Source organism: Phocoena phocoena, chromosome 6 (genome assembly GCF_963924675.1).
Source record: "Phocoena phocoena chromosome 6, mPhoPho1.1, whole genome shotgun sequence".
Taxonomy (NCBI): Eukaryota; Metazoa; Chordata; class Mammalia; order Artiodactyla; family Phocoenidae; genus Phocoena; species Phocoena phocoena.
In genome coordinates, this window is record NC_089224.1 from 21,021,950 (window position 1) to 21,048,023 (window position 26,074).

General features: G+C 47.1%; 1 protein-coding gene and 1 pseudogene across 3 annotated transcripts in view; both read right to left on the reverse strand.

Annotated features, from left to right (window-relative positions):
• Nucleotides 1-9,751: 9,751 nt before the first annotated feature.
• LOC136124650 (anaphase-promoting complex subunit 15 pseudogene) lies at nt 9,752-10,078 on the reverse strand (annotated as a pseudogene).
• Nucleotides 10,079-23,190: 13,112 nt separating this feature from the next.
• The window catches only part of SYK (spleen associated tyrosine kinase), a 52,904-nt gene continuing 50,020 nt past the window's right edge, over nt 23,191-26,074 (reverse strand). For 2 of the 3 annotated variants that reach the window (XM_065878601.1, XM_065878604.1), the window contains one exon: nt 23,796-23,868. In XM_065878601.1, the coding sequence (XP_065734673.1) occupies nt 23,796-23,868 (73 nt within the window). Of the gene's footprint in view, nt 23,869-26,074 lie in introns of all 3 variants that reach the window. The other variant, XM_065878603.1, reaches the window with a different exon arrangement.

Here is a 26,074-nt window from a genome sequence, read left to right on the forward strand (position 1 = left end):
CACTGAGGCTCTGTGACCCGGGCAGAGTGAACACAGCACCACACAAGCAGTTATGAGGTCCACGGGCTCAATACACACCCATTTTGGGGGCTTAGTTGCTCTCTCTGTAAAACAGGGTGAATTAGACCTGGGATCCTTTGTGTTACCCCCTTAGAACCTACATCCAAACCATGTTGACTACATAGTAAACCTATTGTTTTTAGATTTCTTTTAATCAAAGGCCTGGACTATTCGAACCCGAATTAAGGAACCCAAGTCTTTCTGACGTCTGAGTGGCCTTCTCCAGGAATATGTGGTGTGTCCTTCAGTTCCCAAGGCCTCTAGATTGCAGATGAACAAGCCTGGATGAAGGGCCCTTCCAGCTCAAACTTTCGGCATCCCACCTCAAAAGGAGCCCACCTCGAGTTCAGGCCAGCAGGAATGAACATGCACCAGGCAGATCTTTAACAAGAGGACATAAGAAACCTTTCCAATTCCCTTTCAGCCCTCAATACATAATGGCAAAGATTAGACATTGCTTCCCTGAATTGAGTAGCCAGATGCCAACCACTTACTTCGAAAATAAATCACTTACTACATCTTTTTTACCTGCCGAAATGTGATTTCCAATACTGCATCCAGTTGGCAAATTTCAGGCTTTTGTGAAAATAGGTGGAACCTAAATCACTGTCTCCAAGACTGGCAAGCTCTCGCCCTGGTGTCATGCTGCCACCTAGTGGACGCTTGGGGAGCAGCCACATGCGGTGCCCGTCCTGCAGCAAAGCGCTCCCCTGTGTCAGCCATGCCCGTGGAAGGGGCCCAGCAAGCCTGCTGCCTTCCTGCCAAGGTCAGGCCAGACCGCCTATGTTGACTCGATGGGATGGTCATCGCTCCCGTCTTTCCCTTCTTTTCCTCCCCTCCCATCTCTTAAAAGAGGTTCAACCCAATGAAATGAATCCCCCCTGGAGGCAGCTCCTGCAGCAGAGGACCAGGTTTTTACTTGGAGAGAACACTGCCGACTCTTAGAAATTACCCTGGGCATGGCCCTGGCACAGGTGGACTCAACCCTAGCAGGTCGGGGGCTGTTAGATTCCGGAGGACAGGGCCTCTCCCCGTCAGGGTTTCAGGAATAAGGCTCACTTAGGGATCGTCATTCTGCCCTGGTCCCCCTAGTTCACTATAACAGGGTGCCTAGGGGCCCAGCACGAGCTGATCAAGTTGTCACTTGGTGGCTTCACAGGGGCCCACACATGTGCCAGGTTGGTGCCCCCCGAACATGAACTGCATAGAACTGCCATCCCACACCTGGAGGGACCCGGAGCTGGTGTCTGTGGACCTTATCAGACAGCTTGAGAAACCAGCTTACAGGCTTGTAGGCCCAAGGGATTGTGAGCTCTGGGTGGCAGAAACCAGGGTCCCGTACCTGGTTCCCCTCCTGTCCCAGTGTCTCATCAGCTCCTCCCCAGGAAGCCCCAGATGCAGGTGAGATGATCACTCCCGATTTAACAGCTAAAGCAGTGCCAGGCAGAAGGTGGTTTTCTCCAGGGCTCCCTGGGAGGGCCACTGGGAACTGGAGTCTGGTCCAACTCCACAGGCCACAGACAGGTTATGGGGAAAATCATCCCAAGTTCCAGGCTCCTGCTTCCGCATTGGTCCTTCCCTAGGACTCTGGAATTTAATTTTACTAGAACAAAATACTACCTGGGGCGTTTCCCCAGGTATTGGCTCTGGGCCTTCTTTGGGCTATAGAAAACCTTCTGCTGGCCTTTTATTCTTCTCTCTTCTCTAGTTCTTTCTCTCTCTCTCTCTCTCTCTCTCTCTCTCTCTCTCTCTCTCTCTCACACACACACACACACACACATACACACATACCCCTGGCTGAATCCCAGATTTTGAAAATCCCCACATATAAACCTGTCTCTCAGCCCTCCCAGGGTTTCTCTGTCCCTCTGAGGAAGGATGACAATGGGTGGCAGGGTGACATTTATCTTTGACCTCCAAAGCCCTTGAGCTGTTTCCTTGGGAGGGGGCTGGAGAGCAGAGGGGACTCCACCCTGAGGCCCTGCAGGGTGAGGTTAAAACTGATGACCTTGGGATGACCAAGGCCTCCTAGGGTCAGAGGGCAAAGCCAGAACACAGTGGTTGGACTGCGCACAATCCCCGCCAGATCTGGCTGGGCAAATCCACACGGAGAGGCCCTGATGACAGCCAGGGAGCCACCCGTGACTGTCCATCCTCTCACTGTTCTCTTGTCCATGTGGGCGGGAACCTCGGGAAATCTCTTCCAGTGCCTTTATCTGCCTGTTCCACCCCCGGACGGCCTGTGTCCGACACCAACAGGTGAACACAGCGGCTGTTAGACATCAACCACCAATGCCTGGGCACTTTCTCCAGGTGAGCCTGGCCTCCTCCAGTGCTCCCAGAGGCTCAGTGTCTCCCTGTGGATGATGTCACACCAGTGCCTGGTCCTGTCTGTGAAAAGCCTGCAGGGCTGCATAGGGTGGGCTGAACCCGGGGAGCAGGGAAAGGAATACTGGACTCTAGCAGATTCTAGCACAGCCCCCTTTTGTCCAGGTGACTTCTGACGTCTGCCTCCCCTCCACCGCTGTGCCCACTGTCCCGACTGGCCAGAGTCAGGGTGACAGCTGGGTCCAGAGAAAGAACCCATGGTCGTGAAGGCGGGGTGTCTCTAGGTTGTTAAACACAGCTGTTCAGAGATCAAAGTCAGGTGCCTCAGCCGGTCCCCAGTTCTCTGGTTGACCTGGAAGCAGGGGCCCGGGGCTGTCTCAGAGGATGGAGGCTGTGGTGCCCTGGCAGGCTGTTGGACGCATAGGTCAGTGAGGGCCATCTTTACACAAATGCAATCACATCTGATGTTGGATTCTGTGAATGAGAGTACTCCTCTAAGGTCAGCATTTCTGAGCCTACAGGCCACCGTGGGAAACAGAGGAGCGGACACACGGGCACACGGTGTTCGCACGTGGTTTTTCCCGGGATGCCCCAGGGCCCTGTGCTCTTGCTGGGATGATGTGGCCAAAGCCTGGTCCGTGCAGGTGGGGAAGCTGAGGGGACAGAGAGGAAGAGAGACTCAGGGCAGGAACAGCCAGTCCTGGCCAGGCCGCCTACCCATAGCTGCCCCCGTTTACACAGCACTGTGTCCTCAGCCCGCACTCAGGTGAGCAGGGGACACAAGGTGAGCATGGTGCTCCCCTCCTGCCCATGACCCTCACCCCGACCCCTGCAGGCTTGCGGACTCTCTGGGGACAGAGTCCTTTCTTCTCCTGCCTCAGGCCTCGGGAAGCTGCCAAGTGCTGGAGGGATCAGGGGGGATGGGCCAGGTACCCTCACTGACAAGCAGTGGCGTCCAGGGAACAGTCTGGCCACAGCTGCCAGTAGCTAAAGTGCACATGTCTACAGATTGCCAACAGACACATAAAAGAGTGCTCAACATCATTAATCATTAGAGAACTGCAAATCAAAACTACAATGAGATATCATCTCACACCAGTCAGAATGGCCATCATCAAAAAATCTACAAACAATAAATGCTGGAGAGGGTGTGGAGAAAAGGGAACACCCTTGCACTGCTGGTGGGAATGTAAATTGACACAGCCACTATGGAGAACAGTATGGAGGTTCCTTAAAAAACTACAAATAGAACTACCATATAACCCAGCAATCCCACTACTGGGAATATAGGCTGAGAAAACCATAATTCAAAAACAGTCATGTACCAAAATGTTCATTGCAGCTCTGTTTACAATAGCCCAGAGATGGAAACAACCTAAGTGACCATCATTGGATGAATGGATAAAGAAGATGTGGCACATATACACAATGGAATATTACTCAGCCATAAAAAGAAATGAAATTGGGTTATTTGTAGTGAGGTGGATGGACATAGAGTCTGTCATACAGAGTGAAGTAAGTCAGAAAGAGAAAGACAAATACTGTATGCTAACACATATATATGGAATCTAAGAGAAAAGTAATGTCATGAAGAACCCAGGAGTAAGACAGGAATAAAGACACAGACCTACTAGAGAATGGACTTGAGGATATGGGGAGGGGGAAGGGTAAGCTGTGACAAAGTGAGAGAGTGGCATGGACATATATACACTACCAAACGTAAAATAGATAGCTAGTGGGAAGCAGCCGCACAGCACAGGGAGATCAGCTCGGTGCTTTGTGACCACCTAGAGGGGTGGGATAAGGAGGCTGGGAGGGAGGGAAATGCAAGAGGGAAGAGATATGGGGACATATGTATATGTATAACTGATTCACTTTGTTGTAAAGCAGAAACCAACACACCATTGTAAAGCAATTATACTCCAGTAAAGATGTTAATAAAATAAAATAAAATAAAGTGCACATGTCGGTACTTCCCTGGTGGCATAGTGGTTAAGAATCCACCTGCCAATGCAGGGAACATGGGTTCGAGCCCTGGTCCGGGAAGATCCCACATGCCGTGGAGCAACTAAGCCTGTGTGCCACAACTACTGAGCCTATACTCTAGAGCCTGTGAACCACAACTAGTGAGAGCACATGCCACAACTAGTGAAGCCCGTGTGCCTAGAGCCTGTGCTCTGCAACAAGAGAAGCCACCACAATGAGAAGCCTGCACACTGCAACGAAGAGTGGCCCCGGCTCGCTGCAACTGGAGAAAGCCCACATGCAGCAACAAAGACCCAACACAGCCAAAAATAAATAAATAAATAAATTTATTAAAAAAAATAAAGTACACATGTCCTCTGACCCCCAGCAGTCCACACTCACCACAACACAGGACACACAGGAGTGGAGTCCCAAGGGCACTGGCTTCTTTGGAAAGAGCCTGAAAGCAGGTGGTCCTCTGGGAAGCTGACTCTGAGGGAGCGTCGGGGCAAGCGTTTATCAACGAGGGTGCAGGGTCCATACCATCAGCAGTGGACAAAGGAAGGGGCACAGCAGCTTTTCCACAGGGGCTCCAGGGCTCACATGACCCAGCAGAGCTGTCCCAGGTGGGCAAAAACCGCCAGACCTGCACAGACCTGGACAACCCATCTGGTTGGAGACCCACCCGCAGCCTCCCTCAGGAGGCCTGCCTATGCCATGAAGCTGCGAGGTGCTTAAACTCCACACTGGATGAAGTCAGGTCCCTGGGAACCCGAGATACTCCTTCAGGCCCCGGGTTTCCCTCTGGGACAGCTTCTGGCTTAGTCCTGGGAGCTCTTCCCAGTGGACCAGAGGTGGGTCACGGTACAGCTGAAGATGCTCAGGATGGGGCCCCCACCCTCTTCTTCCCAGGGTGGGGGACGCACTGCAATGACTTGTTCACATGACTAGATGTTCTAGTAAAAGGGAGGCATTTTGAGCACAGTGCGTGAGACCATGGTCTCCCTTCTGGACCTTCCCAGTGTATTCACATTTGTCTATTCTTACAAAGCGGTCCCAGACTGGATGAGATTCAGGCTCTGGAGATGCTTCTGCTCCCCCTGCCCCCTGAACACCCAGGGAGTGTCTTCCTCCCAAAGGCTGCACATCAGACTCACCCAGGGGCCTTTAAAAATTGCCAACACCCAGGCCACAGCCCAGACCCGAGGAAACCAGCATGACATTCCTCTGCAGGCAAGTCTGAAGGGCAGCAAATCGAGTACCAGAACCCAGACTCCTTGTTACTCCGGTGGGGCCACATCAGCCTCACCCGGGAGCTGAAAGGAATATAGGCCCCACCGTAGACCCACTGAGTCAGAACCTGCTTTTCAACCAGATCTGCACAGGAAGAAGTGAGAAAGCGACTGGGAGAAAGCGACTCGGCCCTCTCCTGGGTCTCCCTGGCACTAGCCTCCACTGCCCCTGAGAGAAGGGGCACCTGGCAGAGGAGGCAGGGCCACGGGAGCCCGGGTTTCCCTGCCGACACTTGTATTCATTTCCTGCAGCTGCCGTAACAAAGCACCACAGACTGGGCAGCTTAAACAACAGAAATGTATTGCCTCACAGTCCTGGAGGCTGGAAGTCCAAGATCAAAGGATTGGCAGGGCTGGTTCCTTCTGAGATTGTGAGGGAAGGATCTGGTCCAGGCCTCTCTCCTGGGCCTGTAAATGACTGTCTTCAAGTTCATGTGACATCTCCCTCTGTACATATCTCTCTGTCCAAATTTCCCCTTTTTATAAGGACAAAGTCATTCTGAATTAGGACCCACCGTCGTGACCTCATCTTACCTAAATCATGTGCAAAGACCCCGTCTCTGAGTCAGTTCACACTAGCAGGCACTAGGCTAAGACTTCAACAACATGTTGGGGACACAACTCAACCACACTTTTTCCAGAGTGTCTCAGGGTGAGGCTGGTACAGCAGCCCCCTCCTGATGGGTTGGAGCCGCCCACGGTCAAGGGAAATGTAGAGAGTTCCCCAGAAGGTGGCAAGCTGACTTCAGCTGCCCCTGCCATCTTCAGAAATCATCCTCACCGACTCACAGCAAAGCCTCAGGGTCCCACTCTGAAGGAACCATCGAGTTGGTCAGCTAGAGTCTCTCCAAGCTGGGAGTGAAGCTCTGGTTGGACCCTGGTGGGGACCCAGCCATTTCCAGTCTCTTGAGATGAGCCAGTGAACAGAATGACATGGAGTCCATCTGCACAGTGTTATGGGCTGTGTCATGTGCCCCAAATCCTAAAATCCTAACGAAGGGGAAATATGGACTCAAAGACAGACACTCACAGAAGGATGGCCACGTGAAGACATGGAGAAAACAGCCGTCTGCAAGCCAAGGAGAGAGGCCTCAGGAGAAATCAGCCCTGCCCACACCTTGATCTTGAACTTCCAGCCCCCAGGACTGTGAAGCGATAAATGTTGCTGTTTAAGCCACCCTGTGTGTGGAGCTTTGTTACAGCAGCCCTGGGACACTGCTGCACACAGGGATGTTGACCGGGGGAGGACTTGGTTCTGCTGGCCTAAGGGAAATGTTGGTCACAGGAAAGAGCATGTAAAATGTGGTCTTGGGGGCAGGGCCTGATGGCCACACCCAGCTGCAGACATACACACAGGTGTGCAGACAGGTGTGGCGGGCAGTCTGAAGAACACAATTTGGTTCTTGTTCCGTGAGACATGGGCCAGGAGCAGCCCCTCTGGGCCTTGGTCTCTGCATGGACTCCAGGGCAGGCTGCCCTGAATGCCCATCAGCATCCCTGGCCAGGGATTGCAAAGTCTGTTGGGGCCACATGTGAGACCCTGGGGGGCTCAGCAATAAGACAGGGTGTTCACAGATGCCGGGAGCCAGGGACATTACCATTGTCTCTATGAATCTGGCCTTAGTTTCATCCACAGGTGGTGTGACCTGGCGAAAAGGAGGATGGAGAATGTGGGGGCCAGGAGGGACCCTTCTCAGAGCCTGATGATGTCCTGATGGGGCTGAGCTCCAGGGGGCCCAGCTTGGGGGTGTAGAGAGGGTAATAAGGGTCCAGGTAGAACCCACAGTACAGTGTGGCCCTAGCAGGTGACTTCTCTCCTCTTTTTTGGCACTACTTGCCCACCTCCTCTCACACCACCTACACCCAGTTTCTCCCCTCCCTCCCTCCCTCCTCCATTCTCTCTCTCGCTCTCTCACTCCCTTGTTCTCTCTCTCCCAACACCCAACTTTTCTCTATCGTATTGGCTGTTGGCAGAGATGGATTCACCATGCAGCTATCTATAATTCGTACAATCCTCAGGGCCTGGGGTTTGCATGGGCTCCTTCCAAGATCCTTGGAGAAGACCTAGCAAGGTAGTTATGTTTTTTACATAAAATTTCCCCAAGTAAGAAATTTGATCTACAATCTCTCAAGACAGCTGTCTCTTTCCCCTCCATGTTCCTGGGTAGCATTGGAACAGCCATGGGCACTGTTAAAATTCTGGGAAAGGAAAGCCAAGTTAGGGATGCAGAGAGCCTGGGGTCCCTGCAGCAGAGTAACTTGGTTCCCTGCGTCTTCCATGTATACCTAGGTCACCGCCAGCCTTCCAGGCAGCCAAGGCCACCACCCATTCTACTGAGCACATGGTTTGAGACGGGAAGGTCACAGGTGATAGGATAGTGTCCTGTTTGCTAGCACTGGATTGGTTGGGGGGGACTTGCAGGAGGAACACGGTGGCCACATGCCGGGCTGGAAGCGTGTCTGAGAAAGCCTCCTCATGGTGGGAGGAGGGGAGGTCCTTATTGTGAGGCGAATCCCCCTGGCAGCCAGACACCCTGCACAGTGAGACTTATACAATCATTCATATGATTGCACCATGCTTTTGTTTTTTCTTTTTGATGGGAATTAATGGAATTTACCAGAATTCCTATTTTCTTGCATCAAACCTGTAGCCATCTTACACTCAGTATGCAGAATTGCACATTTTATACCTCCCGGCACTTTGGACCAATCTGAGCACACCTGGACCAGAGCCAACTCTGGTGGTTCCGATGAAATCTCTTTCTTAAAGTCGGCTCCACAACCCTGCGTGTGAGCTTCAGACTCCACAAGCCTGAATCCGCCCTGGCCTCCGGGATAGACATAAAAGGCATTCGGTTCCTCTGTTCCAGTGCTTCAGGGATGTGGACCTCCACCGGGATGTTTGTAAGAGAATGGCTTCAAGCTGAAATTAATGTGGATTTTGCTCATTGCTGGGCATCCTGCAAGTCGTCTGGGGACCCAGGTGCTGAGGCTTGTGCATTCGAGGCTGAGATCTCCCTGATTCTTCTCCTGAGCGAGGCCTGAACCTCACAGGTTCCTCTGAGCCACCCTGAGCTGACAACAGCTCCTGACACCTTCTCAGGTCCCCCAAACCCCATCCCCCTATTTGTCAGACTCTGCTAGCAGAGAGGGAGTGAAGGAAGCAGCTCAGTTCCCAGGCTGTTCCCCAATTTGCTGACCAACACCGACAGGCTGTTCCCTGTTCTTCCATGAAAAGTTGGAACCCACATCACAGAAAAGTGATGAAGTTTAACAGGGAAAACCACGAAGTCAGATTTATACCAGCCAAGAGAATTTTAGACCTTCACTCTTCACTGGGCTACTTTGGGATGGCAGGGACCTCTTAGAGGACTGTCCTGGCAGGTGTTCAGTGACCCATCGTAGAAAACATCGGTCCACACCATTTGGCTTCATTGGAGAAACCCAACCTGCTGGAACTCAGGTGAGGCTCTGACCTTAACTTCCTGTCCCAGGACCCCAAATGATTCCAAGTCCCCTAAGTCAGAGTCCTGATAAAAAGGTGCACCAGTGATGGGCCACACAACGGGAATGGATTGTACTTTTAAATATTGTCAATGCCTTGACATCCCTGGGCCCCATTTCAGAGGAATGCAGCCATGCTCTGCGAACGAAGCCTGGACATGAGCCTTTTTAAGGCTCCAGCTGATTCTGCTGTGCAGTCCGTCCTGGGACCCAGTGGTATTAGACAAAGACATCTGGGCTGACCACTTTCTGGGTGCACTTTTCTGAGTCAGGGACTTTTCATTTGTAAAATAAGGAGTTGATAATCACAGCTATCTCAAAAGTTGGTTGTTTTTTTATTTTTATATCAGTCCCGTGTCTTTATTAAAGAGAGTTAGAAAGAGACTAGGTCTGGCAACCAAGGAGTGAGGTACTGGCCAGAAAGGTGGGGATGCAAGGGCAGACTGATGGACTGGGAGGGGCCGAGGATACCAGGTGCTGGCAGCAGCTGAGGAGGTGCCCGAGGGTGAGCTTTCAGGCACTGGGGTTGGTGGCGGGGGGTGTTGGGTGATCAGCTGGTTCCGCAGGGTATCCAGGATAGATTGGGCAGGCCTGGAATCTCCCTAGATCATCCAGTGGTCCTGATCCTGTGAGCTGCCTTCCATGTCCACCTCACTGACCTCTCCATCATCGGGTGACTCATTGTAGTCATTCATCTCATCCATGCCCTGTGTGTCCCCATCAACCTCTGAGTCCTCTTCACCATCTTCATCCTCATCTTCATCTTCCTCGTCATCACAGTGCCAGGCCTGATGCTGCTGTTCCTGCTGCTGCAGCCCTGTCTCCTCCACACAGGGTCGATCCAGACTAAACCATAATGTCTCAGTCACACAGGGGAAGGGCGAGGGGAACAAGGTGCGCATGGCTTCTAGACTGGGTTTGAGTCCTGGCTGCACCACTTACTAGCTGTTTGACCTTGGCCGAGTCACTTAACCTCTCCAAGACTCAGTTTCCTCATTGCACCGGGAGGTGGCAGCTGGCAGCAACCCAGAAGCACTTCACTTTCAAAAGTTGGTTGATTTTAGGCTTAAAATAGAAAATATATCTGCAAATGCCAGCTGGATTATGCAAATGCAACTTTTATTACAGAGGGCTCAAAAATGGCACTGCACACACCTAGTCTACCAAAGCAGGCTGAACCATTTGTGGGCCTGAGCAATGCTCTGGGCATTCACACACTGTTTGAGTTTTTTACTATAAAGCCCTTTGCGTGCTGGTGCTCAGTGGTCAGAGGTGCAACCCATGGGCTGCTGCAGGGCATCATAGAGACATTCATCTCTCTGACCTGTGAGTGCTCACTGGGTGCTCTCCAAAAGTTGAGAATGGGGAGAGAGGAAGACTATGACCCCCACAGACTCTAATTCCACCCTCAAGTGATGTGGATAAGTAGTCTAACTTTGTTTTCTCTCCTGATGAAACCTCCAAGAATCACCAGTGGCCTGAGGCTTCACCTGAGGACCAAGTAGTGTCCGCCCCTCCCTGTTGACCATGCAAGGAGTTGTCTTTGGGAAAACCTGGGCCGTGGCTGGCTTCCAAGTGCCGTGCACTGTCGCTCTGCTGGTTAGGCTGGTTCCTCAGGGGCAGGAGGACAGGGAATTGCAGCAAAAGTCCAAGTTTCACTGAAGACGTACCTGCAGGTCCGGAAAGGATGCCCCCTGCTCTCGGTGGACCTGATTCTCATCTGACTTGGGGCTTCCCAGCACCCACCCCACCCTCTCACCGCAGAGCAGGGGGTCAATCTCTGCGCAGTGCAGGGAAAGCAGACCTTTCCTTGTGCATTGACATACTTGGCTCTTTCGAAGACGTCAGTAACAGTGCGTCAGGCCCCAGGTCCATGCCGGTAAGCGGGGGAAACCTGTTCTACACACTGAGAACTGAAAGGGGAAAAGCAGTTCAAGCTGGTTAATAAGAGAGAGTTATTTTCATGTTGAGAAGAGCATTAAAAGTACAAGAAGTTCTGAAAAAAAGAATAGACACAGACACCTGTTTGACAGAGTCACACGCACTCACACATACACACAAAGAATCCCTGGGGAAACATTACAAAAGAATACAGGTCCCATGAGCCAGCTGTGGACCCTGTGTTTCCAAACGATAACATACAAAAGTAGGAATTCGGAATAGAATGAACTCTCTGGCACTTTAGCCAGTGAGTTCTCATCGCAGAACGTTCAGGAAAGGATGTCGTACTGACGTTAAGAGAAGAGTGTCCCAGAATGAACAAATGTCTGAAAGTTTTGATTGCAGAGTAAAGTCGATTGACGTGGCTCTCTGTTCCATGCTATGCTTTATCTCGGCAGCCCTTTGCTTTGGAGAGATCCCCTCTGCTCAATTCTGTCCATCTCAAGACAGAACTCATCTCTGAGCCAAGGAGAGTCTGCTCGGGTCCTAGTGTCCTGATACCCGTTGTGTGTTTAGGTCACTTTTTTTCTGTCTGATTTCCCCGCCATGTTCATAATCATGTGAGGTACAAAGTGCTGGTAAGTGGGATTGGCTTCATCAAGCATCCTCTTTTCTTTCTTCTTCAGGGTTGAATGCTGACGGAAGTAAGAAGAGGTGGGGAGGGATGGAGCAGGCTGGAGGCTTATCAGGCAGCTCGTGCCCCTCAATTCTGACAGGTGCTGGGGGTGGCAGCATGCTGCAGTGTAAGGTTGCTCACCTGGGCACCCTGGCAGGCAGAAAGCTCCCTGGCATCCCTGGGAACACATCCAGTGTCCAGGGGTCCTGCTCTCCCAGATGCCTTCAGTATGAGAGGAGACACTTCTCTGGATGTTCTCCAAGCATCTCCAGATGCATCATGAAATCGAAAACTCACTTCCTGCACAGCAGGTGCAGATGACTTGCCTACTTCGGTGAAAATCACTTTCTTTCTGGAACAACCCACCTGAGAAGGACTCGAATTCAGCAAAATGGTTTTCTTTTTTTTAACATCTTTATTGGAGTATAATTGCTTTACAATGTTGTGTTAGTTTCTGCTGTATAACAATGTGAATCAGCTATACATATACATATACATATATCCCCATATCCCTTCCCTCTTGCATCTCTCTCTCACCCTCCCTATCCCATTCCTCTAGGTGGTCACAAAGCACCAAGCTGATCTCCCTGTGCAATGCAGCTGCTTCCCACTAGCCATCTATTTTACATTTGGTAGTGTATATATGTCAATGCTACTTTCTCACTTCGTCCCAGCTTACACTTGCCCCTCCCCTAGTACTCAATTCCATTCTCTACGTCTTCGTCTTTGTTCCCATACTGCCCCTAGGTTCATCAGCACCATTTGTTTTTTGTTTTTATTAGATTCCATATATATGTGTTAGCATACAGTATTTGTTTTTCTCTTTCTGACTCACTTCACTCTGTATGACAGACTATAGGTCCATCCAACTCACTACAAATAACTCAATTTTGATTCCTTTTATGGCTGAGTAATATTCCATTGTATATATATACCACATCTTCTTTATCCATTCATCTGTCGATGGACACTTAGGCTGCTTCCATGTCCTGGCTATTGTAAATAGAGCTGCAATGAACATTGTGGTTCATGACTCTTTTTGAATTATGGTTTTCTCAGGGTATATGCCCAGTAGTGGGATTCCTGTGTCATATGGTAGTTCTACTTTTAGTTTTTTAAGGAACCTCCATACTGTTCTCCATAGTGGCTGTATCAATTTACATTCCCACCAACATTGCAAGAGGGTTCCCTTTTCTCCACACCCTCTCCAGCATTTATTGTTTGTAGATTTTTTGATGATGGCCATTCTGACTAGTGTGAGGTGATACCTCATTGTAGTTTTGATTTGCATTTCTCTAATGATTAGTGATGTTGAGAATCCTTTCATGTGTCTGTTGGCAATCTGTATATCTACTTTGGAGAAATGTCTATTTAGATCTTCTGCCCATTTTTGACTAGGTTGTTTGTGGTTTTTTTTGATATTGAGCTACATGAACTGCTTGTATATTTTGGAGGTTAATCCATTGTCAGTTGCTTCATTTGCAAATATTTTCTCCCATTCTGAGCGTTGTCTTTTGTCTTGTTTATGGTTTCCTTTGCTGTGCAAAGCTCTTAATTTTCACTAGGTCCCATTTGCTTATTTTTGTTTTTATTTCCATTTCTCTAGGAGGTGGGTCAAAAGGGATCTTGCTGTGATTTATGTCAAAGAGTGTTCTTCCTATGTTTTCCTCAAAGAGTTTTATAGTGTCTGGACTTACATTTAGGTCTTTAATCCATTTTGAGTTTATTTTTGCTATTGTGTTAGGGAGTGTTCTAATTTCATTCTTTTACATGTAGCTCTCCAGTTTTCCCAGCACCACTTATTGAACATGCTGTCTTTTATCCATTGTATATTCCTGCCTCCTTTATCAAAGATAAGGTGACCATAGGTATATGTGTTTATCTCTGGGCTTTCTATCCTATTCCATTGATCAATATTTATGTTTCTGAGCCAGTACTATATTGTCTTGATTACTGTAGCTTTGTAGTATAGTCTGAAACAGGGAACCTGATTTCTCCAGCTCCATTTTTCTTTCTCAAGATTGCTTTGGCTATTCGGGATCTTTTGTGTTTCCATAAAAATTGTGAAAGTTTTTGTCCTAGTTCTGTGAAAAATGCCAGTGGTAGTTTGATAGGAATTACATTGAATCTGTAGATTGCTTTGGGTAGTATAGTCATTTTCACAATGTTGATTCTTCCAATCAAAGAACATGGTATATCTCTCCATCTGTTTATATCATATTTAATTTCTTTCATCAGTGTCTTATAGTTTTCTGCATACAGTTCTTTTGTCTCCTTAGATACGTTTATTCCTAGGTATTTTCTTTTTGCTGCAATGGTAAATGGGACTGTTTCCTTAATTTCTCTTTCAGATTTTTCATCATTAATGTATAGGGATGCAAGAGATTTCTGTGCATTAATTTTGTATCCTGCTAGTTTACCAAATTCATTGATTAGCTCTAGTAGTTTTCTGGTAGCATCTTTAGGATTCTCTATGTATAGTATCATGTTGTCTGCAAACAGTGACAGCTTTACTTCTTCTTTTCAGATTTGTATTCCTTTTATTTCTTTTTCTTCTCTGATTGCTGTGGCTAAAACTTCCAAAACTATGTTGAATAATAGTGGTGAGAGTGGGTATCCTTGTCTTGTTCCTGATTTTAGAGGTAATGGTTTCAGTTTTTCACCACTAAGAATGATGTTGGCTGTGGCTTTGTCATATATGGCCTTTATTATGTTTAGGTGAGTTGCCTCTATGCCTACTTTCTGAAGGGTTTTTATCATAAATTGGTGTTGAATTTTGTTGAAAGGTTTTTCTGCATGTATTGAGATGATCATATGGTTTTTATTCTTCAACTTGTTGATATGGTGTATCACATTGATTGCTTTGCATATATTGAAGAATCCTAGCATTCCTGGGATAAACCCCACTTGTTCATGGTGTATGATCCTTTTAATGTGTTGTTGGATTCTGTTTGCTAGTATTTTCTTGAGGATTTTTGCATCTATGTTCATCAGTGATATTGGCCTGTAGTTTTCTTTTTTTGTGACATCTTTGTCTGGTTTTTGTATCACGGTGATGGTGGCCTTGTAGAATGAGTTTGGGAGTGTTCCTCCCTCTGCTATATTTTGGAGGAGTTTGAGAAGGATTGGTGTTAGCTCTTCTCTAAATATTTGGTAGAATTCGCCTATGAAGCCATCTGGTCCTGAGCTGTTGTTTGTTGGAAGGTTTTAAATTACATTTTCAATTTCAGTGCTTGTGATTTGTTTGTTCATATTTTCTATTTCTTCCTGGTTCAGTCTCAGAAAGTTGTGCTTTTCTAAGAATTTGTCCATTTCTTCCAGGTTGTTCATTTTATGGGCATATAGTTGCTTGTAATAATCCCTCATGATTCTTTGTATTTCTGTGGTGTCAGTTGTTACTTCTCCTTTTTCATTTCTAATTCTATTGATTTGAGTCTTCTCCCTTTTTTTTTTTGATGAGTCTGGCCGTGGTTTATTAATTTTGTTTATCTTCTCAAAGAACCAGCTTTTAGCTTTATTGATCCTTGAGATCATTTCCTTCATTTCTTTTTCATTTATTTCTGATCTGATCTTTATGATTTCTTTCCTTCTGCTAACTTTGAGTTTTTTTGTTCTTCTTTCTCTAATTGCTTTAGGTGTAAGGTTAGGTTGTTTATTTGACATTTTTCTACTTTCTTGAGGTAGGATTGTATTGCTGTAAACTTCCCTCTTAGAACTGCTTTTATGGTATCCCATAGGTTTTTGCTCATCGTGTTTTCATTGTCATTTGTTTCTAGGTATTTTTTGATTTCCTTTTTGATTTTTCAGTGATTTTTTAGTTATTTAGTAGTGTATTGTTTAGACTCCATGTGTTTGTAGTTTTTATAGTTTTTTTTTTCCTGTTATTGATATCTAGTCTCATAGCACTGTGATCAGAAAAGGTACCTGATATGATTTCAATTTTCTTAAATTTACCAAGGCTTGATTTGTGACCCAAGATATGATCTATCCTGGAGAATGTTCCATGAGCACTTGAGAAGAAAGTGTATTCTGTTGTTTTTGGATGGAATGCCCTATAAATATCAGTTTCAATTAGGTCTATCTTGTTTAATGTGTCATTTAAAGCTTGTGTTTCCTTATTTATTTTCATTTTGGTTGATCTGTCCATTCGTGAAAGTAGGGTGTTAAAGTCCCCTACTATGATTGTGTTACTGTCAATTTCCCCTTTTATGGCTTTTAACATTTGCCTTATGTATCGAGTGCTTCTATATTGGGTGCATAAATGTTATATTTTCTTGGATTGATCCCTTGATCATTATGTAGTGTCCTTCTTTGTCTCTTTAATAATAGTCTTTATTTTAAAGTCTATTTTGTCTGATATAAGAATTGCTGCTCCAGCTATTTTTGATTTCCATTTGCATGGAATATCTTTTTCCATCCCCTCACTTTCAGTTTGTATGTGTCCCTAGGTCTGAAGAGGGTCTCTTGTAGACAGAATATATATGGGTCATGTTTTTGTATCCATTCAGCCAGTCTATATCTTTTGGTTGGAATATTTAATCCATTTACATTTAAGGTAATTATCGATGTGTATGTTCCTATTACCCTTTTCTTAATTGTTTTGGGTTTTTTAGGTCTTTTCCTTTTCTTGTGTTTCCTGCCTAGAGAAATCCCTTTAGCATTTGTTGTAAAGCTGGTTTGATGGTGCTGAATTCTCTTAAGTTTTGCTTGTCTGCAAAGGTTTTAATTTCTCCATCGAATCTGAATGAGATCCTTGCTGGGTAGGGTAATTTTGGTTGTAGGTTTTTCCCTTTTATCACTTTAAATATGTCCTGCCACTCCCTTCTGGTTTACAGTTTCTGCTGAAAGATCAGCTGTTAACCGTATCGGGATTCCCTTGTATGTTATTTGTTGCTTTTCCCTTGTTGCTGTTAATATTTTTTTGTATTTAATTTTTGATAGTTTGATTAATATGTGTCTTTGTGTGTTTCTTCTTGGATTTATCCTGTATGGGACTCTCTGTGCTTCCAGTACTTGAGTGACGATTTCCTTTCCCATGTTAGGGAAGTTTTCAACTATAATCCCTTCAATATTTTCATAGACCCTTTCATTTTCTCTTCTTTTTCTGGGACCCCTGTAGTTTGAATGTTGGTGTGTTTAATGTTGTCCCAGAGGTCTCTGAGACTGTCTTCAATTCTTTTCATTCTTTTTTTTTTTTATTCTGCTCCCTGGCAATTATTTCCATTATTTTATCTTCCAGCTGTCTTATCCGTCCTTCTTCCTCAGTTATTCTACCGTTGATTCCTTCTAGATAGAGAATTTTTAATTTCATTTATTGTGTTGTTCATCATTGTTTCTTTGCTCTTTAGTTCTTCTAGGTCCTTGTTAAATGTTTCTTTTATTTTCTCTATTCTATTTCCAAGATTTTGGATCACTTTACTATCATTTCTCTGAATTCTTTTTCAGGTAGACTGCCTATTTCCTCTTCATTTCTTTGGTCTGGTGGGTTTTTACGTTGCTCCTTCATCTGCTGCATATTTCTCTGTCTTCCCATTTTGCTTAACTTACTGTGTTTAGGGTCTTATTTTCGCAGGCTGCAGGTTCATATTTCCCGTTGTATTTGGTGTCTGCCCACAGTGGTTAAGGCTGGTTCATGACTTGTGTAGGCTTCCTGGTGGAGGGGACTGATGCTTGTGTTCTGGTGGGTGGGGCTCGATCTTGTCTTTCTGGTGGGCAGGGCTGCATCCGGTGGTGTGTTTTGTGGTGTCTGTGAACTTATTATGATTATAGGCAGCCTCTCTGCTAATGTGTGGTGTTGTGTTCTTGTCTTGCTAGTTGTTTGTCATGGGGGATTCAACACTGGAGGTTGCTGGCCATTGGGTGGAGCTGGGCCTTAGCATTGGGATGGAGATCTCTGGGAGAGCTGTTGCCAATTGATATTACATGGGGCTGAGAGGTCTCTGGTGTACAGTGTCCTGAACTCAGCTCTCCCACCTCAGAAGCTTAGGCCTGACACCAGGCTGGGCCACTGAGACCCTGTCAGCCACACGGCCGGGTACGTGGGGATTTTCTTGCTTTTTGGGATGTCTGAGATCTTCTGCCAGCATTCAGTAGGTATTCTGTAGGAGTTGTTCCACATGTAGATGTATTTTTGATATATTTGTGGGAGGAAGGTTATCTCCACATGTTACTCCTCTGCCATCTTGAAGGTCCCTCAAATGGTTTTCTTTTTTTTATTTTCCAGATGGTTTTCTTGATCAATGATCTTTCCTACCTTTCCTTTCCTGTTCATTGTCTGTGTAGCTGAGGCGCCACCTCTTCCCCCATGTTAGGGGAGGAGGGACTCAGAGCAACTGTTCACAAGCCGTGGGTATTAACAGTGCTGTCTTCCAAAGAGCTTTGACATCCTTGGTGGTTTATAGAAATTCATGGTGTCATTTCATATGCGCTATGGAGAATAAACAGTACTAGACACTGGCTCTTTACTTTTATGAACGAGGAAGAGTTGTTTGTGAACAACATACAATTTCCACTCACTGTTCCACAGTTGAATGTTAGTCATGGAAAACTGAGTCATTTGAAGACCTCAAAGACTGCAAAGGCATAAAGTCTCATGAATCACGACTTGGGTAAAATAACGCCTCACTGAGAAAATAGCTCCTGGAAATGTCCTCAGCTGAGTAACATGTGGGCTGAGAGCATCACTTGGTCAGCTAATGCCCCAAAAGGGGGCAGTGACTGGCAGCGCCCAGCTGGTGAGATCATGAGTTTAAACAGGCACAGGACGGGTTTGAATCAGCTCAGGACGTGCTGGGTGTCCAGGTGGATTTTTGCTGGATTTGGTGGTGGTGGCTCTGGAAATGTGTACTTTCTTAATGTAGGTTAATTTTGTAAAACTACAAAATAATAAATAAGTGGTCTTAAAAAGAGCTCTGTGTAATGAAACATCAAGTTATGTGCCCTGGGCCCTCCTTCTGTATCAAAATGCTATCATTTTATTTCTTTTTCTTGGAAGGAAAGATTGATTATATGTGTCCCAGTGTTGTGTGTATGTGTGTTTGTGCTTGTGTGTGTGTGTATGAGAGAGAGAGAGAGAGAGAGAGCGAGAGAGAAGGAAGGAGAGAGAGGGAACATGATGTATAAATAACCCACACTTGAGAACAGGACAGGGCTGGTTTTTCAGCTAATAAGAACAGGGTAACTGTTTCCTTGGATGATTTCAGGGACAGAATTACGTTCCCACAAGTGCACAGTATCCCACTGTAGAGACCCCTCCCTCCTGCGTGGTAAGTCTGGCATTTCCTAAAGTCTGTGAGGAACACCAGCTTGGTCTTGCTAGTAGGCATTGAGCACAATAGTGCTTCTGTGGTCAAAGAAGCCGGGAAAATGATGAGCTAGAAAAAAATGTGTGAAAAGGTCTTTGTTGCACTTTATTTCTTGAACTTTGGGCTAATGGGGCACCAGTGTCCTTACGTGGGAATGCACTCAGCCATGTTATTTGATCAGGGAACTGCTGGGTGCAGAGCACAGCTCTGTCTTCCAGACTCATGTTTGCAGGAAGACACCTGTGAGCTGTTTCTCCGGTTTTTCTTTGGATAGACAGCAGGGAGAAGGAAAAGGTGTAGGGCCTGGGGGCCTGACTGTGTTTTGCCTCTGCTGGGCTCCCAATACCTGAGAAAGGCCATGATTCAGGAGGACTTGCTTTCCCTGAAGCAGGGACAAATTCCACCCTGAGGCCACAAGCCAGTGTCTAGAAGGAAGCAACTGCTGCATAAAGTGGAAATGGCAGCATCGTTTGTCCTGAACTAGAATCTCTTTCTGGCTCTTTCAAATTATTTTCATTTTTTTGAAAATCAGCTTTATGTTTCAGAAGCTGGGAGCCACTGATGCTCCTGGCCTTAGGTGTTCTACAAATTGATAGGCAGTTCAGGGTCACACAATGAGTTGTCACTTCCATGTATCAGGTGGTCATTTGATACGTTTCTTTATAGCAATGTCATTCATAGCCCCCTCCCCCCCGTATGGGGGGTTAGTTTTCAGACCCTTCGGTTTGGCCTGTGTGGGTGGGATGGGAAAAACACATTCTCTTCCTCCAGTCAACAACACCAGAATGGGCCAATTTCAATAAAATGGAACTCTTGAGTGGCCAAGAAGTCACCCAAGCTTACAGGAAGTCAGCTGTTCTCTGCCGCCCCCCTTTCCTTCGGGCCCCAGCAGCTCTCATCTTAACTGTAGCTCGGGACAGACAAGGTCTAATGGGTGCTTCTTCTAAAAAGAGAAAGTGTTTATTGGCTGGTTCTGAAGTCCCCTCCTCCCCTTGGAAAGACAAGGGCAGGTCTTAAAATCTCTCTCTGCCCGAGCTCACTTTGGTGACAAAGCCATCTCACATCCCTGCTTCCAAGGATCACAAACATGTGATTACCTGGGTTCTGAGCCCTCCCTGGGGTTGAAGAAGTCACTTCCTGAGCTGTCACACAGTGCCACCTGCTGGCCTGCAGAATTCCCATCGACCAGGTTGCCCATTGCTCTTGGGGGCACAGGCTGTGGGGCCCGCTGGCATTTTTAGAATATGGCTCTTGGTCTCTGTGGCCAGCACTTACACGTGTCATCGTAGGTCAGTGGGTAACCCTCAGCTGCAGTCATGCACATCAGGAGGTTGAGTTTGTATGACTCGCCCAAGGTCAGTGCCGGAGACCACCTGTTGTGCCCTGCTTCCAAGGAAACCAGCCAAAGGGCTTTTTGGCAGTCATCCCCCTTCTGGGGCCCTCCAGTGGAGTGTGAGGCCAAACCCAGGTCTCCTCCAAACCTCTGCCTGCCAGGAGCCGGAGGACCTGTAGTGGGGCTGGGAGGGAGGCTGATGGCCAGGAGAGACTCTGGTACTTGACCCAGGCCCAGAGCAGGTAGAAGAGAGATGACTAGATCCACTAGCATGTATTCTGAGGCAGGATGTCTGCCCCACAGTGGCACTGAAGTGGTCATTCGGAATAAGGTTCAGTGTGCATGTGTGCTTATTGCAGTGTGTGTATGTGCATGGTGTGTGTGTGTATGTATGTGTATGTATGCGATGTCCATGCATGTGTGTAACCTCCTTTAAAACAGGGGATGGGGGCTCTGGATATCTTTTCTTGATATCCTCAATGCTCCCTAAGCTATCTGTACAGAGAAAGGGAAAGTTCACCAGCCACAATGCTGCTCTGGCCTCTTTTGGGATTTCTGTCTTGTTAGCCCACCTCTCATTAGTGTACAATGTGAGCTGTGAGGCTCTCGCTGGGCAGATCCCCTGCCCGTGAACAGAGGATCATGGCAGGCCAGAGCCCTCCTTGACAGGCCTTTTCCTGCTGTGCATGGCAGAAGCTTCCAGATCTGCTCCGACCAGCCTGCATACATCCATCTTTTTAGGATGTGGCTGGGGACTTACCATTTTTTAAAATACATGTTGCACATTTGACAATGCTGTTTGGCACCGTGTATTTGACAGTATAACTTATCATACTTTAATCACATCCATGAAAATCATCACAAAGCTCATTTCAAAGTTTTATTAAAAATCACAGTTGAAAAAAAGTCCAGTGACAAAAGATTGCTCTTCTGAAATGAATGGAGAATATGATGCCCGGATTGACAGGTAGAGTGTGCTCTTTGGGAGTCTGGGAGCCTGATAAACTGGCGGTCACCCCTACATGTGAAAACCCAGGTGGGGATGCAGTCATTGGGCTGGGGTAAATGTGAAGTCACCACGCAAAGGACAAAGGCAAGGCTGGTACCAGCAAGTGCAGGGGAAGGACATGCTCAAACGAAAAGCACTTGTAATTATTTTAACCACAGAATGAACTGTGTTTCTGCTACAAAAACTTTTGGTCCCACTGAGGTGACAAAGTGTTTGTGGCATCAGCAGACAATTGGTACTGGCCAGGGCTGTGTGTCTGATGTGCTGTCCTTTTGTTCCTGCTAAACATGGACCAAAAGGTGAAGGCACATGGAGGGCGCCCAGACCCAGGTAAAGACGTGGTTAGACCCATCGGAAGGGCAGCATGCATGTGAAAGCCCAGCCCTGCAGTAAGCCCTAAGCTTCCAAATTTTGCACATTTACATCATAAATCCTTCCACAAAGGTGCCTTTCCCTATGTGCCTTCCTCTGTGACCCCAGGGAGGAGAACAGTTATCTCTAACACAGGACACAATTTTCACTAGACAAGACTTGGGCAAGCGGCCACAGTGAAAATTCTACACACAGGCCTCTTTCCACTACGGGGAGAAGCAGAGGACAGAGTGGAGGGGAGTGCTGGCTGCCTCCTGGGCAGAGCATCTCTTGCCCACTCACATTTTAGATGTTCTTCATCCCCAGACTCCTGGGAAGGGTATTGAGCTGCTAGACAGTGTGGAAAATCCCACTGGAAAGAAGGCAAGAGCTCTACATGTTTATGACATGCATGCCCTCTATTCCTGTAAGTGTGTGGCCTTGCTACAGACACATTTTGCGGGTAGAAGAAGGACCCTGGGAGTTCAGCAGTGTGTATGGATGGTCTCTTTCTCAGATGCCGTTACTGCTTTATCCAGCCCTTTCTGTGATGATTCTACAAACAACCTGACCACAGAGATTGTGTCATTCATCTTTATAATCTCAGGGACTCTAAATGTGCATTGCCATTGTTTTGAGTATCTGCTCACCACACAGGGATCCTCTCTTTAACACGATGATTAAACCACCATGTGGCAAAAAAGCATGGGCGGCTTCTGAAAGTTTCTTAACACAAGTTCTACCAGTGGACCCATGTCTTCTGCTGGCTAAGCTGGGGTGCCGACTGCTGCCTTTCTCCGTGCCTGGCTCCCCTGTCACGAGTGGGGCCTCCTCTCTGGCCATAGGCTGGATGTATACTTTAAAATGTCTTAGGTACCACTGAAGACAAGATGGTCTGAGTTTATGCGTCTCGACTGACCTAAGAAGGATGGCTACAGCAAATCTGATATCAATGGGCTGATGATCTGCATGAGATCAAACATTAGCCAAGGATTAACTAAGACTCAGGGACTAGAAAAAATTTCTTGGGTCTTGTATCTTCAACCCAAAGTCACACTCAATGAGGTTTACTTGTGGAGAGGGTCAGGATCTGTGGCTTTATTGTGAATTGATACTTGCCTTAGAAACTCCTCTTTAGATGACTTTGGCCACCAGGTTGTCCCTCACTATGAATACAGAAAAAGTCAGGGAATTCTGGCTGCAGCCCCTCTCTAGGGGAGAGCAAGCTTGGACCCCACTAAGCAGACGACAGCCCACTGTACCCTGCTGTCTGTCCTAGGTCAGATCTGAGATGACAGACATCCTCTTCCCTACTGGGTCTCCACGAAGAACTTTATTTATTAGTCTCCAGTCAAGTACAGTCTTCAGAGAGGCTTTTGGGGGGAAAGTAAGCCAAGCCAATTCATTCCAACAGGCTCCATTTTTCATACAGATGTGAGTCTTCTGCCTCAGAACACATAGAGCAAAAGCAGTATCCATACTTGTTATTTTCCCTTAACTGGGCTACAGGCTTAGAAATTGCAGTGGTCCAGCCTGATTTTTTTAAGCCTCAAAACACTTTTATCGGGGAATGTTTTTCAGTGGCAGGGCTCAGTCTTGGGACCTGTAGGAGCCATGTTCTGGAGGCAGTCAAACCTCTTCTCCTCTCCTTTCCTTCCCTCCACGGCAGGCATCACAAGCCAAGGGCACCCTCTGGCCACTGAAAATGCAGCCGAAATGGGCAAGAGGGTTCAGCACGCCATGGTGATGCTGGGTATTCAAATGCAGCCCAGGAGCCCGAGAACTGAAAAGACAGAAAGAAATTTGGAAATAAATCCTGCAAATAACCTGCCACACAGACAAGAAACACACACGAATCCACGGGACCCTTGGTCCTGGTGTCCGTCTGTCTTCCCACTGCTCCTCTGGGACGGGTTGCTTTGTGGAGGGCGTGTTCCAGGACAGGCTTTGGGGAACGACAGTCAGTGGAACGTTCCACCTGAGCTGGCTCTCCCGGGTGGAGCAAGATGGAGACTCAAAATCAAAGCATTGGAATAGTCTTCCCTCGACTGCTCATTTGCTCAAAGGCAGCCACAGACGGGCGCGGGAGCCGTTAGTTAACCACATCGTAGTAGTAATTGCGCAGCCGCAGTTCCACTGCTACAAATCCGGGCCTGTTCTCCACGCTGCAAAGGGAAGAGAGGCATTATTGTTTGTTATCAATGCTTGTGAAAAAGTACTGGTCACAGCAGGGGTCTTTGCAGGCCAAGTGCTAGTGGAGTGGCGGCGCCCCACTTCCTCATGACCCTGCGGTCACACTGCATCCCTGCTTTAAGTGTGGCTGACCAGAAGTCTCTGGGGAATACAGTGTTAGGCCCACCCCAGACCTAAAGAACCCAATCTGCATTCAACAAGGTCCCCAGGTGACTCCTGTCCACCTTAAAGATGGGAAAGTTTTGTTCTCAAAGTCAGGATCTTTTAACCGCAGGTTCAGAGACTGTCTCCTTATGACCTAGCAAAACAGAACGTGTCTGAAAATACTTAGTTGGTCAGTGTGCTGCAGATATATATTTAACGTTTGACTCAATCTTTTTTTTTAAAAAATGTGGACACAATTTAAACTTCCCCTCCCCACACCCCAATCAGATGGCTCTGGATTTTCTGAAAAGACGCTGCTATTCTAAACCTTAACGTGGCCAGGCCTTACTTCTGTCACTGTTGGCAGGTGAGGCGATGATGTATATAAACCATGGGTAAAAGTTTTTGTAACAACCTGCAACCTCTAAACAAACTTCTATAGACATCTCTGCTTTCTCTAACATGGGCATACTGAACAGAATCAGTTGGAAGCAAGTATTTCTTAAAATTCGGAGAGTCTATCCTTGCTTGGAAGTTAATTTTATTTTGCAAGATTTTTGGCTATACTGCAAGTGGGTAAAACTGCCCAAAAAGTGACATAGAACTTGAGGTTAAACTGCATGAACTGTCCACATTCAACCTTTTTGACCTACAACAACTGTGATTTCATATGGTTCAGTCTAGTTATAAGAGAACAGCCAGGAACCACACATGGGAACCAAGAATCATTTACTGTTATAAGGGTAGCTTCTACAGAACCAAAATAGGTTGTCTTGTCAAATGGCATCAAACAAATGGTTGCACCTACAGCTTTCAAGAGCAGGCAATAAAACTGTGTAAAAATATCAGCCATCTGTGGTCATGTCTATAGACCACACTCACTGTGAGAAGATGTCTCTGGCCACCACATTGTGTTGCAGGAGGGGACGTGATGGCCAAGCCTGGGATGTAGGACCATGTGTGGAAACCTGTGTCCACACAGAAGGAAAGCCTCCCTCCTGCTACTAAACTTCAAGCCAAAGAATACAACTTCAACATCTTTGCCAAACAGTGTGTTCTACTCCTACCATGGGGATCCGAATGTACCAAGAGTCCCTCTGAGTCTTGCTGTAAGGGTTTCATCCACCTAGCAGCCTAGCACCAAGCAAACAAACTAGTGTAGGGAAACAGGAGTACAGACTGGCCTTCAGCAAAGACACCTGGTCAGGTTTCCCAGGGAATCTCTCCTTTATACCACGGGTGAGGTTGCCTCTAGGACATCACTGAGCTTCTGCAGAGGAGGGTGGCCAAGTGTCCTGTGTGTGTGCCAGTGTCCTGGTCGCTCCCGACTACCTGGGTCTGGGGTGCTTTTTCTTCTCTGATCCTCGTGCCCATTGGGGGCATTTCCGGCACTCAAGCTCCTCAACCTGCAGTTCTCGGTTGGAATGTCCCTCCCTAAAAGAGGCCAGTATGGACTCTCCAATGGAAGTATGACCCTCCTCCCAAAACTCTCTACTCTCATTCAAAGCTCCCTGTAGCTTGCTCTATAGCACCCATCACAATACATAATCAGGCGTTTATGTTGGGGTTAATCTGTTTCCTGTTTGCCTAGCCCAGAATTGTAACCTCCATGAGGAAAGTGGCAGGGAAATAACTGCCCTCTCTCTTGCTGACCCTGGGTCACTTCTAGATAATAATGAGATTCTTCACTTCCACTCCCAGCTACAGTTGTGGAAGATGATTCCCGGGGCATTGCAGAATCCCAGGTGGCATCTGAAAGCACCTGAAATATCCATCATCCTGAAGATACTCTTGCAATATCAGCTGTCATATCTGAGAACAAACCTGACCCTCGAAGTATCAAATCTACTGGCAGATATATGAGCTCCCCCGGATGACAGACCTGCATCATTGCCAAGTTGCAAGGGCGCTATACGCACACTTCAGTGTCAGAGAGACAGAGACCATGGCTTGGAGGTTTCCCCATGATGCATGTCCAGGCTGCCAAACCCAGGCAAGGTCAAAGGCCACGTCCCTGATTCTTAGGTGCAGTGT